This window comes from Chionomys nivalis, chromosome 20, assembly GCF_950005125.1.
Source record: "Chionomys nivalis chromosome 20, mChiNiv1.1, whole genome shotgun sequence".
Classification (NCBI taxonomy): Eukaryota; Metazoa; Chordata; class Mammalia; order Rodentia; family Cricetidae; genus Chionomys; species Chionomys nivalis.
Genome location: NC_080105.1, coordinates 16,536,135 through 16,550,699, shown reverse-complemented (window position 1 = coordinate 16,550,699; position 14,565 = coordinate 16,536,135). Strand labels below are relative to the sequence as shown.

At 35.5% G+C, this 14,565-nt stretch overlaps 1 protein-coding gene across 1 annotated transcript in view; it reads right to left on the bottom strand.

Moving 5' to 3' along the window:
* Positions 1 to 3,265: 3,265 nt before the first annotated feature.
* The window catches only part of Tll1 (tolloid like 1), a 185,575-nt gene continuing 174,275 nt past the window's right edge, over positions 3,266 to 14,565 (bottom strand). The window contains exons 19-21 of the mRNA XM_057752469.1: positions 11,580 to 11,793; positions 7,295 to 7,545; positions 3,266 to 5,992 (exon numbers count right to left, since the gene is read on the bottom strand). Of these exons, the coding sequence (XP_057608452.1) occupies positions 5,858 to 5,992; positions 7,295 to 7,545; positions 11,580 to 11,793 (600 nt within the window). The 3' untranslated portion in view covers positions 3,266 to 5,857. The remainder of the gene's footprint in view (positions 5,993 to 7,294; positions 7,546 to 11,579; positions 11,794 to 14,565) is intronic.

The following is a 14,565-nucleotide window of genomic DNA, read 5'->3' as shown; positions in this document are numbered from 1 at the left end:
TGCCCTGCAAATGAAAAGCTTCATTTTGACACATTAAGTGATATTTGGTTAAGATCATGGGTTTCTGGCATTTCAATATGGATCCTAATGAATGGTGCTGGCATTACACCGTGCTTGATTTATTTCTGAGAATGGGTGTTTCTATGTAGCCCAGGCTGCTATTCACAGTGTCCTGAATTACGGACCTCAATGTATGCATTACAGGAACAACAGCCGGTACACCATTACTTTTGATTTGTATTTACAAATGTAACCTATTATCCAACTTGAGAATAAACAATTTAGATGATTGAAAGTACAATAACTGAAATGAAAATAACTATTTTTATAAAACAACTGAATTTGTTTAAATTGTTTGTTGTAAACTCAAGGCTAAGGAAAGAATATATATGTTAATGCTGTTCTCAAAATAAAGACTATGTTAGTTTGGAAATGTCACTAAAATCATTCTAGAGAACATACATATGTATTATTTTTTATAATTTTTCACATTGGAGGCTTACTTTTTAGCAAAACAAATACATGTCTCTCTAATTAAAATTTAAATTTCATCAGAGGAGAAATTGTGACTTGTGACTTATTTTACCTTATGTGGAAGCAGTCTGTTTAATACTTGGCGCAGTAGCAAGTATTAGGCAAATATTTGCTGACTGAATGAATAAATAGAAAATATATAAGCAAACAATATGTGATCATATGTATATGTCTTTTTTTCGGGAGAAAACATGACTTATTATGAATGATTATTTAATCTCAGGAAATAAAAACAGCAATAAATAAACAATGCAAATTTGGTATATTTATTAGAACCCTAAAAAAAAACTTGCCTGAAAGGTACTTAATGTTTAGCACAGGTCTCTAAGAAATACCCATTCATTCATTTGTGGAGATATTTTTAAAGATGAGAGATATATTATGTATGATTCTTTCATTTCACTTGTTTCAAAAGCAATCATCCTCCTTAGATAAAATTGAAGAAAATTCCTCGAATAAACCCCTTAGGCCCCCAGATTCATTTCATTAGTGCTGGCTTGTGATTTTGTTAGGAACAAATTCTAACATAAAAATACTATGAAGGAATATATATTCACTTTCTCATTTTATTGAAAATGTTATTTAATTTTCTAAAATTGCTAAGCCAAAACAATTGTAGTAATGCTTTGGACAGATCCACTCTTAGATTAATTATGAAACTAATGACTAAGAGAATCACCCTTTAGTGTTATTCAATCAAATCACCATCATTGGCTTTTCAAATATATTTATAAAATACACTGAATTGGTGAGTTTGTTCACACTAGTAGATGTCTGTATAGGATGATTTGTTGTCATTTTTATTTGAGTGTAGACTGAAATTTTGGAATGTTAAAACAAATGAATCTTCCGGCTGTATGGATATAACAGACAGACAGAAGAAAGTGAGGTTAGACTGGAAAAGTCACAACTTGTATTTGTATAAAAATGACACATAACCCAAATAATTCCACCACTAACTTCAACCTAGTACCACAAGGCCCATTGTGAGGACTGCATAGCCACATCATTCTTTTGGAGTATTGATATCTTTCAGGCTTTTTTTTTTTTTTTTAGGTTCAATTTATTTTAAATTCAAGCATGTTTCCATAAGTGTTTTAAAGTTACAGGTCAGTATTTATTCTGTTATTTTTATTTCTTCTTGAATTATTTAAGGAGGAGAAGTTATATTTGGTAAATTATACTCGGGGCCCTGAGATTGCTTTAAATTTCCTGCACTAGCCCCTAAACCAGGATATCATGACTGGGACATAATATTCATGGATTCAGGATCAGTACACTTTAGGATAATGAAAAGGTTGAACTTAGGCAGTGAAAACAGTTGACGGAAGTGAACTCTTGGAAACTATAATATTTCACATTGCATTAGAGCTGGACTTTCTATCACTTTTTCTTATGCTAATGACAATGTTTCTAAATTATATATTATTGATAATCAAAGACCGAAGGTTAATATCTTTAGGTACCATTTACCCTGCCTTGAAACATTAAGAAGCCCCAATAGTACATTAGCAGAGCTCTTGTCTTTGTGATAAATTTATGTTATATATTTGTTCTGATAAAATAGAAGGCATTTCCACAATTTAATTTGTAAATATTTAGGAGGAAATAAATTTTCCTGTTTTCCTTTTTCCATGCTCTTTCAAAAGCAGAATCAAAGGTTTTCAAAAATTCAAGTTATCATCATTAAAGCTTCCAATTCTTTACATAACTGCTTTGGGTATAAGCTAGCTATGTAATACATAGATGTATTATAATAAATAAAAAAGTGAAACTTAGAGCTTTTAAACTAAATTTCAACATCTTGAAAAATTTTGAGATAATACTGAAGTTTCTATATAGCAGAAAAATTGTCATTTGAAGCTTACTGTAAAATATCCTACAATTAAAACAGCCATTCAAACAGAACAAGTTCTTATTCTAAGAACAAAAGTGAACAAAGTTTGAATTTAACACCATGTTACATTAAAATATTAGTACAGGATAGCACAAAGTCAACCAGAAGAGGTATGGGTATGGAATTTCTGGTTCCCTTCTATTTATTGCTTTAAACGTTTTATAAATATTTATTTGCATGTGTGCATGCATGCATTGTGAGCATGCACATTTGCGGATGTTTGAGTGCACATATGGGTAAACCCATGCTGAAGGGAATGCATGGAGGTTAGAGGACAACTTCAGGTCTCACTTCTCTCCTTCCATGTAGTCCTCAGAAGCCAACTTACATCCTCAGCTTTGGGTCCAGCCAAGCTTCCTGCTGACTGATCTGAACAGCCCTCCTTTATTTCTCTTAAAATGTTTTGTACAACTAGTTGAAGTCAGTATTTGGTTTCTCTTCATAATAAACATAATAAAATAATATTTAAAAATGTAGTTTTCTGCTGTGTCTGTACAGAAAATCATAAGGTATTCAGAAACTTGGAAAATATAAAGCACAACAAACATACTGTAGAGGTATAAAATAATTTACAAAATTAATTTAATAAAATGCTAGAACAATAATACTTAGGAGCAAAACAACAATGATGGTGTCTCTAGTTTCATTTAACAACACATTTAAGGCAAATACTGACTTAATTTAAAAATAATCTGTTACTGTCTAATTTCCGAAACAAGATTACAATAAAGTTAATATCTATGTCAATGATTTAAACTATTACATCAGGCTTTCTACAATGTCCTTGCTGTCTCAAGCTTAGTTCATTGTGGCTTATTGGGTATCAATTGGAGTTTCTGGGCTATTCCTTAAAATAGCTATATTTTCCCCATAATGACACATAAATAATTTAATATCGTCATTTTAATAAAAAGATCACTAACACCAAGCTACAGTGTCATTTTAACTTTTAGTAGAATTTTGTTGTGTAAGGACATCTATGTGCAGTTGACATTCTAATCTCAATGCCGTTGCCGAAAGGAAAATGTTACCACCAACCACAAACTATCTAATTCACACCTGAAGTTTGTTTTGTGGAGAAATGCTTCATAATTTAAAAATCCTACTGTTCATGTGTAACGGGATCCAATCTTGTTGTAGAGACAGCACAGACTTCTGATAGCACACAGACTGAGTTTCTACATCTACCCTCATCTATTACCCTGGGAAGCAACATATCGTTAGCTCTCATTTTCTGCACCACACGGTCTATTTCAGCGGTCACTAAAGAGTAGCATGCATGGAGTTTAGGAGCTAGTTCATGCCTACACAAGGCCCTGAGCGGTGCAAAACACTTTCAGGTGAGTGTCTTTTTCTCTCCTCTTCCACATTGTGGGCATATCTCAGCTAGGTGAGGATGACTGATAAAATATGGAAGAAGTTATCAGAGCAAATCATCTCTACTGAGTGGCTCATTCACATTCCAGGCAACACATGCATATTCTGAAGGCAACATTAAATGAAATCCAAACGTTGGTTCAAAAACTATATTTACATTTGCAAGTCATAAGTAGAAAAAGATTGTTCAAGGGAAAATTCAGAAAAGAAATAAAGTGTTATATCTAGATGCAGGTTTAATTTTGTAAAAATAACAAAATATGACCCCCTTTTATTTCCCGGACAATGAGGGTTTGTGGTCAATTGAGAAAAAAAAATGCTCCTTTGCACAGCAACATGAAGAAAAATTCAAAATAGATTATCTAAGGGAAGGAACCTTTCTTTGATGGGACTGATGGTGATTATAACTCCCCATTAGATGTCCATGAAACTTTATAGGGTGCTACTTCAAACATGGTTCTAGCATAGCTTGGCACACAGAATTAAACTTCTCAACCACCCATAGCACTTCACCTTCTAACAGACATACTCACTCAAAGTCTCACATATACATACATTAATATAAAAACCACACAGGGCAATAAAGCAAAACATTTATCCTAAAATTACATTTTCTACAACAAAGCAGGTTAGAATGTACACACGCAAATGTATCTATATGAATCCAATGTCATTGTTATGGAAATGGATTTTTTTTTGAAGTTGGTGATTAACGTATGCTATGATGGCCAACATTTCAAGAGGTGTGCCTTTAAACAGATTTGATGGATTATGAGCAAGTATTCTAAGGCATTGGAAGTAGTTGTTCCACAGGACAAATTTTGTCCTCGCCATGATACACTCTTGATATATTTAAAAAGTCTGTAATTTTCTTTTCCAGCCGCATACAGAGAGGCATTCATAGTATACAGGCATTTGGCTCAAAGATCAGAAACATGTTGTTGCTGTTTTAATGTTTATGGAATAGCACCATAGGAAACATTTCAGAAACAAATCGTTTTCCACCCAATATTGTATTTTTTAAACTGAATCTCAAGAAGAGAACAAAAAGGGAGAGCGATTTCATGTCTCTCAAACTCTGCTTCCACTTCATCTGATCATTTTTAAATACAGTAATAACAACAATAACAATAACCATAACAATAATACATCAACACACAAACAATAAAAGAAAGATCATAGCAGCAGTAGTAGTAACTGGAGTAATATCCATACAGGCAGTCATTTGGAAGACGGCTGCACACACCTCTTAGGAGTTTTTCTTAAAGGTTCATAAGACATGATGGGTTTCTTGGATTTGGTATGACTATTCAATACTTCCCCAACAAGAAATGAATTTACTAGTGAACTGGATGTGATTCAGTAATGAATATGATATCAAGAGATTAACTGCATTACAAACACTACAGAATTCCCATGACATAGATTCAATGAAGTGGTCACAAAATCATTCTTATGAAGAGGTTAAGCTGGCCCACATTTGAAAATAATGAAGATGAACTATTCCAGTTTCCAAACACAAACACACACACACACACACACACACACACAAACACACACACACACCTACATTTAAAGGACAAGCCACCTTCCAAAGACCGCTATTCCACATCACCTTACATGGATTTGATTTACACTGGGACTGACCAACAATGTCTAAGCAAACCTGCTAATACCCAAGAAGTAGGTTTCCAAGTTACGATCTGTTTGATAATTGTATGTCCTCAGATCTTGAAAAAGTAGTCAAGAAACCACTCCAGAGAATCATAGCCCCTGAAGTAAACTGTCCAAAGTGTGAGGCATATATTTCAAGCTGTTAATCTTCCTTGAAGCATGTGATAGCCTTCCACAACCTTTATTAACCACTAGGCATGACTTTCAAACCTCCTGGTTTTCTGGAAAGTTCGCTTTCATTCCAGAGATAACTCTAGTCTTGCGGTTCTCTTTTGTTCAAACTCATTATATAAAACATTTGTAGTAATATTGTCAATTTTAAAAATGTCTTCTTTCCTTATACACATTTGTTTTTGTTCTGAGAGAGAGTCTACATTAGTTCTCGACATGCATAGTCTCTGGGTACCTTATACTTTTGTATCTTATATAAAATCCTTTCTTGTTGATAGTGTCATCTGTGTGAAAATGAATTAACACTGCACCTCCAATTGAGTAGATTTCTTCTGGTGGCTGAAAAGAAAGCAAATGAAACAGAAACTAATGAGTCATAGACTAAGAAATTATTTCATCAATGTTATGCACATGCTCTAATAATTCAGTCCATGCAAGAACCTAGGAAAGCCATGCGGTGGTGGCGCATGCCTTTAATCCCAGCACTTGGGAGGCAGAGGCAGGCGGAACTTTGTGAGTTCGAGACCAGCCTGGTCTACAAGAGCTAGTTCCAGGACAGGCTCCAAAACCACAGAGAAACTCTGTCTCGAAAAAACCAAAATAATAATAATAATAATAATAATAATAAAGAACCTAGGAAAGAAGTTATGCTAAATTTCTTTTCACATGACATTTAGGAAAGAAATGCAATACTGAAATCTCATAAAGGATATTTTAGTTCACTTCTAAATTCCAGAATTTCCCTTAAAACCTGGTCTCTTTAAAAAAAAAAAACTTTAATTCATGTTCCTTTGATTTATATTGTAAACAACAGAGATTACAAAATAGTAAAGAGATATTTGTTTCTTAAGTGCTTATTATGAACTGAGCCAATTGTAGAATCTAAATATTTCTTTTCTCCCTTTTTTAATGATCAAATTAATTCTAAAGAATATTTTTTCAAGTGTTTCTTGGGTACAACTTTGATATTATTATTTAATTCATAAATAATAATAATTCATAAATAGGTGTTGTCTCTATTATCATTTCATGCAAAATACACATTCAGAAGAGCTTTGATTTGAGTGCAGTGAGTCCCAGGGGAAATAAAGAAAACCATAAGTATTTCTCATTCCATTGTCTCATGTGACCTCCCACTGTCTGTCTCTGAACTCCATCTGTGCATGCAAAAGAGTGGATCAGCGTTCAGCATGGCTGGACCAGCATGAATAGCTGACCCTGGTGCTCTGACCAGAAGGATTTCTAAAGAAGAGAATGAGATCTGAAGCAATATGACTTTTGTTTCCTTTCTCTTATTATTTAATTTAGGAAAAAAACAACATTGACAAGGCTGTGTATTAAGATATGTTGTTTTTAGATTATTAAGCATTTGAATATTTATTGCACAATGAAAAGTTAGAATATGGAAAGGGACAAGAAACTAGAACAACTAAGTTCATCTACTCATGTGAATTATAATGTAAACTTAATAGAAATGGAGAAACAGGAAGAAAGAAGAGTCATGTTTATTTTTGTCAAGACATTGATAATAATACAACATGAATAATTATTTCAAGAATGTTTCCGATTTGTAAATATTATATGCACAAGTCACTAATTTAAAAGAAATTGACTATGGAATTCTGTTGGTGATGAACTTACCCCAGATCCACAGAATCTACCAAGACCCACAGCTTTTGAATTGAGACCATCAAAGATTTCAACATAGTCATAGCCACAGTCAGCTTCTTCTTCTACTTCAAACATCTGGAAGGACAGCTCAAGTCGAGAGCCTCGTTCTGAAACTAACAACCATTCACAGTCAACTTGTCCTGGGTAGTTATTATCACCAAACTGAGCATGGGAATACAAGTCTCTGGGTTTGCGCTCTGCCTTCAATCGACCACCACACTCTGTCCAAAAAAAGAAAACAGAAATGAATAAGCTTGGTGAACTTCCCTGTGGGGTGTAATCAATCTCTGACTCCTGTTTCCAGGTGAAGCATTTGGGATGTGATTGTCACCCATGGAAAATGCATCAAGGAAATAGAGCTGTGATAGCAAAGTCTTTTATCTTGTCTAACTTAAAGAAAGAGGTGATCCAGAAACTGATGTTGGAAGGTCATCTGTCTATATGTTAATTTCATTAATTAATAAAGAAACTGCCTTGGTATTTTAATAGACCAGCCTTTAGGTGGGTGGAGTAGACAGAACAGAATGCTGGGAAGAAGGGAAGTGAGGGAGATGCCATGATTCTTCGACCCGAGATGGATGTAGGCTAGAATCTTTCCCGGTAAGTCATCACCTCGTGATACTACACAGATCACTAAATATGGGTTAAAGCAAGATGTGAGAATTAGTCAATAAGAGGCTAAAACTAATGGGTCAGGCAGTGTTTAAAAGAATACAATTTGTGTATAATTATTTTGGGTAAAACTAGCCGGTGGCCGGGAGCAGGGCTGCAGAAAGTGGCCTGCCGCTCCTTCTACAAGAAACTGTTTAGAAGTTCATTGTGGTCAGGGCCCCTAATTTATTATAACAGATATTAAATAGAATCATCAGGAGACCTAAATGCCTGCCAACAAATGTACTTGTAAATATAGTGATACAGAATGAGATGCAATAATGTTGACGAAAAGTTTGCCAACCCCTGAGAGTTTTCCCAACATCTGTGACAACCCTCAGAACTAAGAAAACTAAGTAAAACACCATGTGAAAAATACATCTGGTTTAGGGCTATAAATGATTCAGTAGTTAAGAGTACTGACTGCTGTTCTAGGTAATCTGGATTCAATTTCCAGCACCCACAAGGTAGCTCACAATCTTCTGTAATTCTAGTTCTAGGGCATCTGATACCCTGTTCTACCCTGAACAGGCACCAGACATGCATGTAGTACACATACATGTATACAAGTCAAAGAGAGAGAGAGAGAGAGAGAGAGAGAGAGAGAGAGAATAAATGAATTTTAAAAATATAGTTGATTTCAAAGTATAATTATGTGAACCAGTGGGCTTAAGTTTCTGATTTAATAAATACCTATTATCAAAGTTCTATGTAACTGATAGGTTGACATGGTTTCCAAGCTTTAAAACCTGTCAGCACTTTAACTACAATGACTCTATGGGTCAGAAAGAACTGGACTACGAGTGGCAGAGACATGGAGGGTGTTTATCTGGAAGGCCTGCTTCAGAAGCACTCTTCTGTCAGTCTCAGACTGGAAGGAAAGTTAAGAGTAAAATATAGGACAAAATGTGAAGAGACACTTGAAGGCTTATGAACCTAAACATCACAGAGTTGTCAATTCCTGTTTTACTGCACGTGGTACAATGTGAGTTTTGAGAACCATCTAGAGTACTAAAAAAGGGGTTTATTCTTGTTCACCAGGTTTAGTCATTTTTTGGTGCTCATAAATCTGTGTTTACACTAATAAATACAAAAACAATGTTCTAATCTTTAAACCCATAGAGGAAGCAGTGTCTACCAGGTAAGAGTTTTAAAATAACATTGGATATTATGTACACCAGTGGTATGAAATTTGTATGCTCAGAGAGAAATTCATTATCATAAAATAAGACATATCATGAGGGCAATTCATTGCTTTTTACTTTTCCTCGTTATTCAAACTCAAGTCAACCTAATATTTGACAATTTCCTGTTGTCGGGAGCAAATGCTAAATACATGTTGGTAGGAAGCTATGGAACTGAACTTAAAAGATAGGACGCTGCAGAAGGAGCAGGTGGACCAGAAGGCTAGGTTATCAGTGGGGCTATTGTGCACAGCACAGACGAAATCTAGCCAGAAAGCTCCTAGATCGCTCATTATTTGAAAGTCTAAGTTTATAAGTAACAAGAAAGGCAAATATGAACCCAGAGCAGGAGTATTCATCAGAATAAATGAGCAGAAGTGGGAACCAAGGATTCTATTGATAATTGCCACTAATTTCTGTGCTGCTTCAGTTGGCTTTTAACGTTTCGCTCCAGATTTCTCTTGTTTGAAGTGGCTTGAAACCATTTTCACTCTAACGTTTGAATGAGGTTAGTCGCAGGGATATTTGAGTAGATGTGAACTGAAAAGAGGGAATAAAATAGGCCTTTCATTACATTTATGTAATTAAAACCCAGTATTCAATCTTTACCTACTGCTTCAAGTAGTGATGACAGTTTGCATTCATTTCTGTCTCAATTCTAGAGATTTAAATCGATAAAATCCTCTGGAGAGGAATGTATTAGCTCTGGAGAGGGTCAAAATGGTAGTAAACTCATGGCTAGGCAATGGGTTACAAACTTCTGTAGTTAATCAATCATCCACAAATCCAGTTTCGTCTGCACAATGAAGACAATACAGTTGACCTAAGGTAGTTTGAGAGATCTGATATATATTAAATATATGATAAGAAATAGAGTACACGGGTAAAAGTCAAAAATTATACTAGGGGTTTCACAACTGTCAAGAACCTCAAGATACACAACACCACACACACACACACACATATATGTATGTGTGTATGTATCTGTGTATGTGTGTTTAAAACCACTGACTCATCAGGAAAATTCTAAAGAGGTAATGGAACATCAATCTTTTCCACACCTTGAATACCTGGCAAGTTAACAGGAATATATGTAAAATAGCAAATGTATAGAAAATTAATAGGAAATGTCTATAGCCTGTTTTCCTAAAGCCATAGTATTAATAACTATAGTCTCAAACCTTCAGTTCTCAGAATGGACACAAGGTGGCAGTATAAGCTCAGTGACTTTACAAATAACTATGATTAACTTTTTTCACAAACTCTGAAAGGAAAAAGGTAATATTACTTAGATTATGTTATGGAACACATATTTAAATTGACCACAGAGTATGAATAATTTCATATTATTTATTTTAACTTTACGTATTTACACTTGTCTAAAGTAAACGTTTCCTTAAATAGCGAAAAATAAGGACTAGGGAAAAGAATCATATTGCACACCAAATAACAAGTTAGAGGGAAATGACAATCTGTTAAAAAAAATTCAAAAGTCCTTATCAAGACATTTGCTAAGGCAAAATCTAGCTAAAAGAACAGCTTCATGAATGAAATAAACACCTTTAATATCAAGATTTAGCTTCTTATCTTTTAAAGGTGACATGCCAATAAAGCTAAAATCAGTCACAAAATTAATTACACAGGAATTTAGAGGTGTTTCTACTTCCTCATTTTATACTGTTAATAAATCATACTGAAATTTAGTATAATAATTTTATTATTGTTTGTTGATTTATATTTCTTCTATGAATCTTCAACTCCTGCAAAGGTATGAACATAGATATTGAATAGTTTTCCAAATAGTCCATATAACACATTTCAATAAGATTTTACTAGTTGTGACATTTTACCTTTAATTAGCAACCTGAGACAAAATAGAATTACCTGAAAGGAAGTCTCAGAGATGGATTGCCTAGGTCAAGTTGACCCCTTGGTTTGTCTGTTAAAGGATATTGGACAACCCAATCCACTGTGTTGACACCATTTTCTAGATAGGGGATCCTGGCCTGACTAACTGTAGAGAGGAGGCTGTGCATGAATAAGTATGCATGCATTTCTTCTCTCTGTTCTCAAGTGGGAATGTAGCTGGCTGCTTTGAGTTCCTGCCTTGACTTCTCAGTAATGAGAAGTATGTGGAATTGCAGGTCAAAGTTCTGTCTCCCCAAAGTCACTTTTTTTGTCAAAGTTACAGCAACAGAAATGAAGCTAGAAGGCCAGCTACACTTATGACTTCATGTAATTCTATTCATGTACATGCACATACCCAACACAAAAGAGTAATAGAAGAGAGAAAAAATAGTGGAGTGTGTGTGTGTGTGTGTGTGTATGTGTGTTAAAAACCATTTGTTTACAGACAAATTTAAAAATTAAATTTCAATAAGTGTTTCCTAAGAAGAAAAGCACAAAGGTAAATAGCTGACCTGTCGAATGAGTGGCTTGAAATCCTTTTCTTTGAACAGAGGCATCAGAAATAAACCGAAGAAACATTTGATTCCCGGTAGCTGTGAGGGGATCTGGTATCTTGCTGCCACACAGTCGACCAAGGATTGGCGACTTCTCTGTGTCTCCATCAAAAACTTCCAAGTGATCATACGCACATTCTTGATGCTGCTCAACCTCAAACTCGCTGAAGGCCTGTTTAAGAAGAAGGAAACTTTTCACTAGCAACGCATCATTCAGAGACTTCTCTAGAAGACAAATCACCTGTCAATGAAACCTGTCAATGGCAAACACGGGGATTAATCCAGAGAGCACATCATTAAAAATGGATGTCACACGGTATCTGCCTCCAGTACAAGCATGAGGGTAAACACGAGATGTCCGCGTAACTGTTATACTGCACAGAGCTCAGGTGTCCTACAAAGGCTGTATGACACAGATTTTACCCCAAAGACACAAAATTGGTCTGTGGTGGAGATCCTGGAAGAAATGACTCAACAGACGGTCTTTATGTCATTATGGGCATGCTAATTCCTTCAGCCCCTCCTCTCATATGACCATGAGCTGTGCAGTGTTTGTCCAATGAATCCCTTGAATCTTGAACTCCTATCATGAATTTCTCTGTCACACATCACACAATACAGCCCATCCGTCAAGGACTCACCCCTGTAACTATGGACCAAAATAACCTTTCTCATTTAGAGCTCGTCAAGTTATGGAAGGCTGACTCACATGACATGAAATGACTAAGCAGGCTAACAGCCTATTCAACTACTGTTAACTATTTTTAATTTTATGAATTTACAAAATAAACTTGCAAACAAATAAAAACATCATATTCCGAAAATAACCAGACTAGACATTCAGAAAGGAAGCTGTGGAGCTTCAGAATAAATCTTATATTTTTAGTATTGGAGCTTTTTTGGAGCTTTTTTATACACTTATCCGCCACCAAACCAGAAACTAAGGCAGAATTAGAACTAGAAAAGCCATTGGTTTTACATCCCCTTTTGTAACCTGTGTGACCCTTGCCTACATTTAGTCCTGCATCACTTCATATTTTCCCCTTTTCTTCATGTTACACTTGACCCCCATATATACTTGTTCACATATATTATTGGCCAGATTCTACATATGAGAAAGGGTGTGGTTTTTTTTTTCTTTCTGAGATTGTGTGACATAGCTTAAATATTCTACACTAAACTAGATTCAATTTCCTGACTTTGGAATAGAAAACATGAAAGAAGCAATTATACTAAGCAGGAAATGTGCTGTGGAACAACACTTCCATATGCTTTGAATATATGTTGCTCTCACTGGTTGACAGTAAAAACTGAATTGACCGATAACCAGGCATAATACAGGTAGGGGAGAATCAAACAGAGATAAAGAGAAGAGAAGGGCTTAGTCAAGGAGCTGTCAGCCAGTTGCCAGAGGAACAAGATGTACTGGAGCACAGGTAAAGCCATGAGATGTATGGCAAAACATAGACTAATTAAATATGGGTTAATTTAAAGGTAAGAGCTAGTTAGTAATAAGCCTGAGCTGTTCTGCTAAACATTCTGTAATAAATATTAAGCCTCTGAAAGATTATTTAAAAGTGTCTATGGGATGGGACAGGACAGAGAAACCTCCATTTACAGAAACAAGAGGAAGAAATAGAGATACTAAAAAGATCAATAATATAAAGAGAAGAGAAGAGAAGAGAAGAGAAGAGAAGAGAAGAGAAGAGAAGAGAGGAGAGGAGAGGAGAGGAGAGGAGAGGAGAGGAGAGGAGAGGAGAGGAGAGGAGAGGAGAGGAGAGGAGAGGAGAGGAGAGGAGAGGAGAGGAGAGAAGAGAAGAGAAGAGAAGAGAAGAGAAGAGAAGAGAAGAGAAGAGAAGAGAAGAGAAGAGAAGAGAAGAGAAGAGAAGAGAAGGGGACACTCTCTCTACAAGTTATCCCATTGCACCCTTTGGAAAGATTAATAAAAATATGCATGAGATTGCTTGTTATGATCACTATGAGTTGAGAGCAGTGTTCACTTCATGCAACCAAAAGCTACAAAAAACTACAAAAAAAAAAAGATCAACTACAATGCAAAGAATCTCACTGTAAATCGGTACTGTGTAGGGGAGATCAGTGAATGAGGAGTCAGTAGTGGAAATTATTTATCCTAGAGTGCAGGACATAAAGCAGTCAGTCAGCAAGTGAGGACGTGCTATGAAGTGAATTTAGCATTTTCCAGGGCTGGAGTACAATAAAGTAGACCCAATGCTTGGGAGGCAGAAGTGGCTCAGTTGGTGTCTAGATGCTTGATTACACCTGCCAATTCTTTCATTAACCACCTTCTCATGTTTACAGACAATCTCACCCTGAAAGTTCTTGTCAATGCAGCTATCAAGCTTTCTGATTTCATGCCTCTCATGAGACAGTATTCAATCAGCCTGTTACAACTGGGCACGCATCCATGTTTTTAGTATCAGTGCAGAACTGGTAAGAAACCACTAAAAGAAAAAATGGCTCAACTCTAGCCAGATTCTTTATTAACCGGGAAACTAAATTTACCTCTGAATTACAAGAATGATGTTACTGTAAGAGAATAAAACGGTATTTAGGGAAATTGGTGTCTGAAAACCATTCCTATCAGGTTGGATTGGTTACTTTTCACTTGACATAGACTGACCTGGTTTGGGAAGAAGGACTCTTAATTGAGAAACAGTCTGTATGAGACTTGACTGTAGGCAAGTTTGTAGGACATTTTCTTGATTTCAGGCTGTGAACTCAGAGATCAGCCTGCCTTTGCCTCCTGAGTGCTGGGATTAAAGGTGTGCTTCCCAACCACCTGGCTCAACTTATTTTTTATGATAATGGCCATAACACATCATAAGGAATTTGTATTCTTTGATAAATGATGCTAAAATGACCAGATACATGTATAGAAATAAAAAACAAGCCCTTATCTCATTTCAAACATACACACTCACTA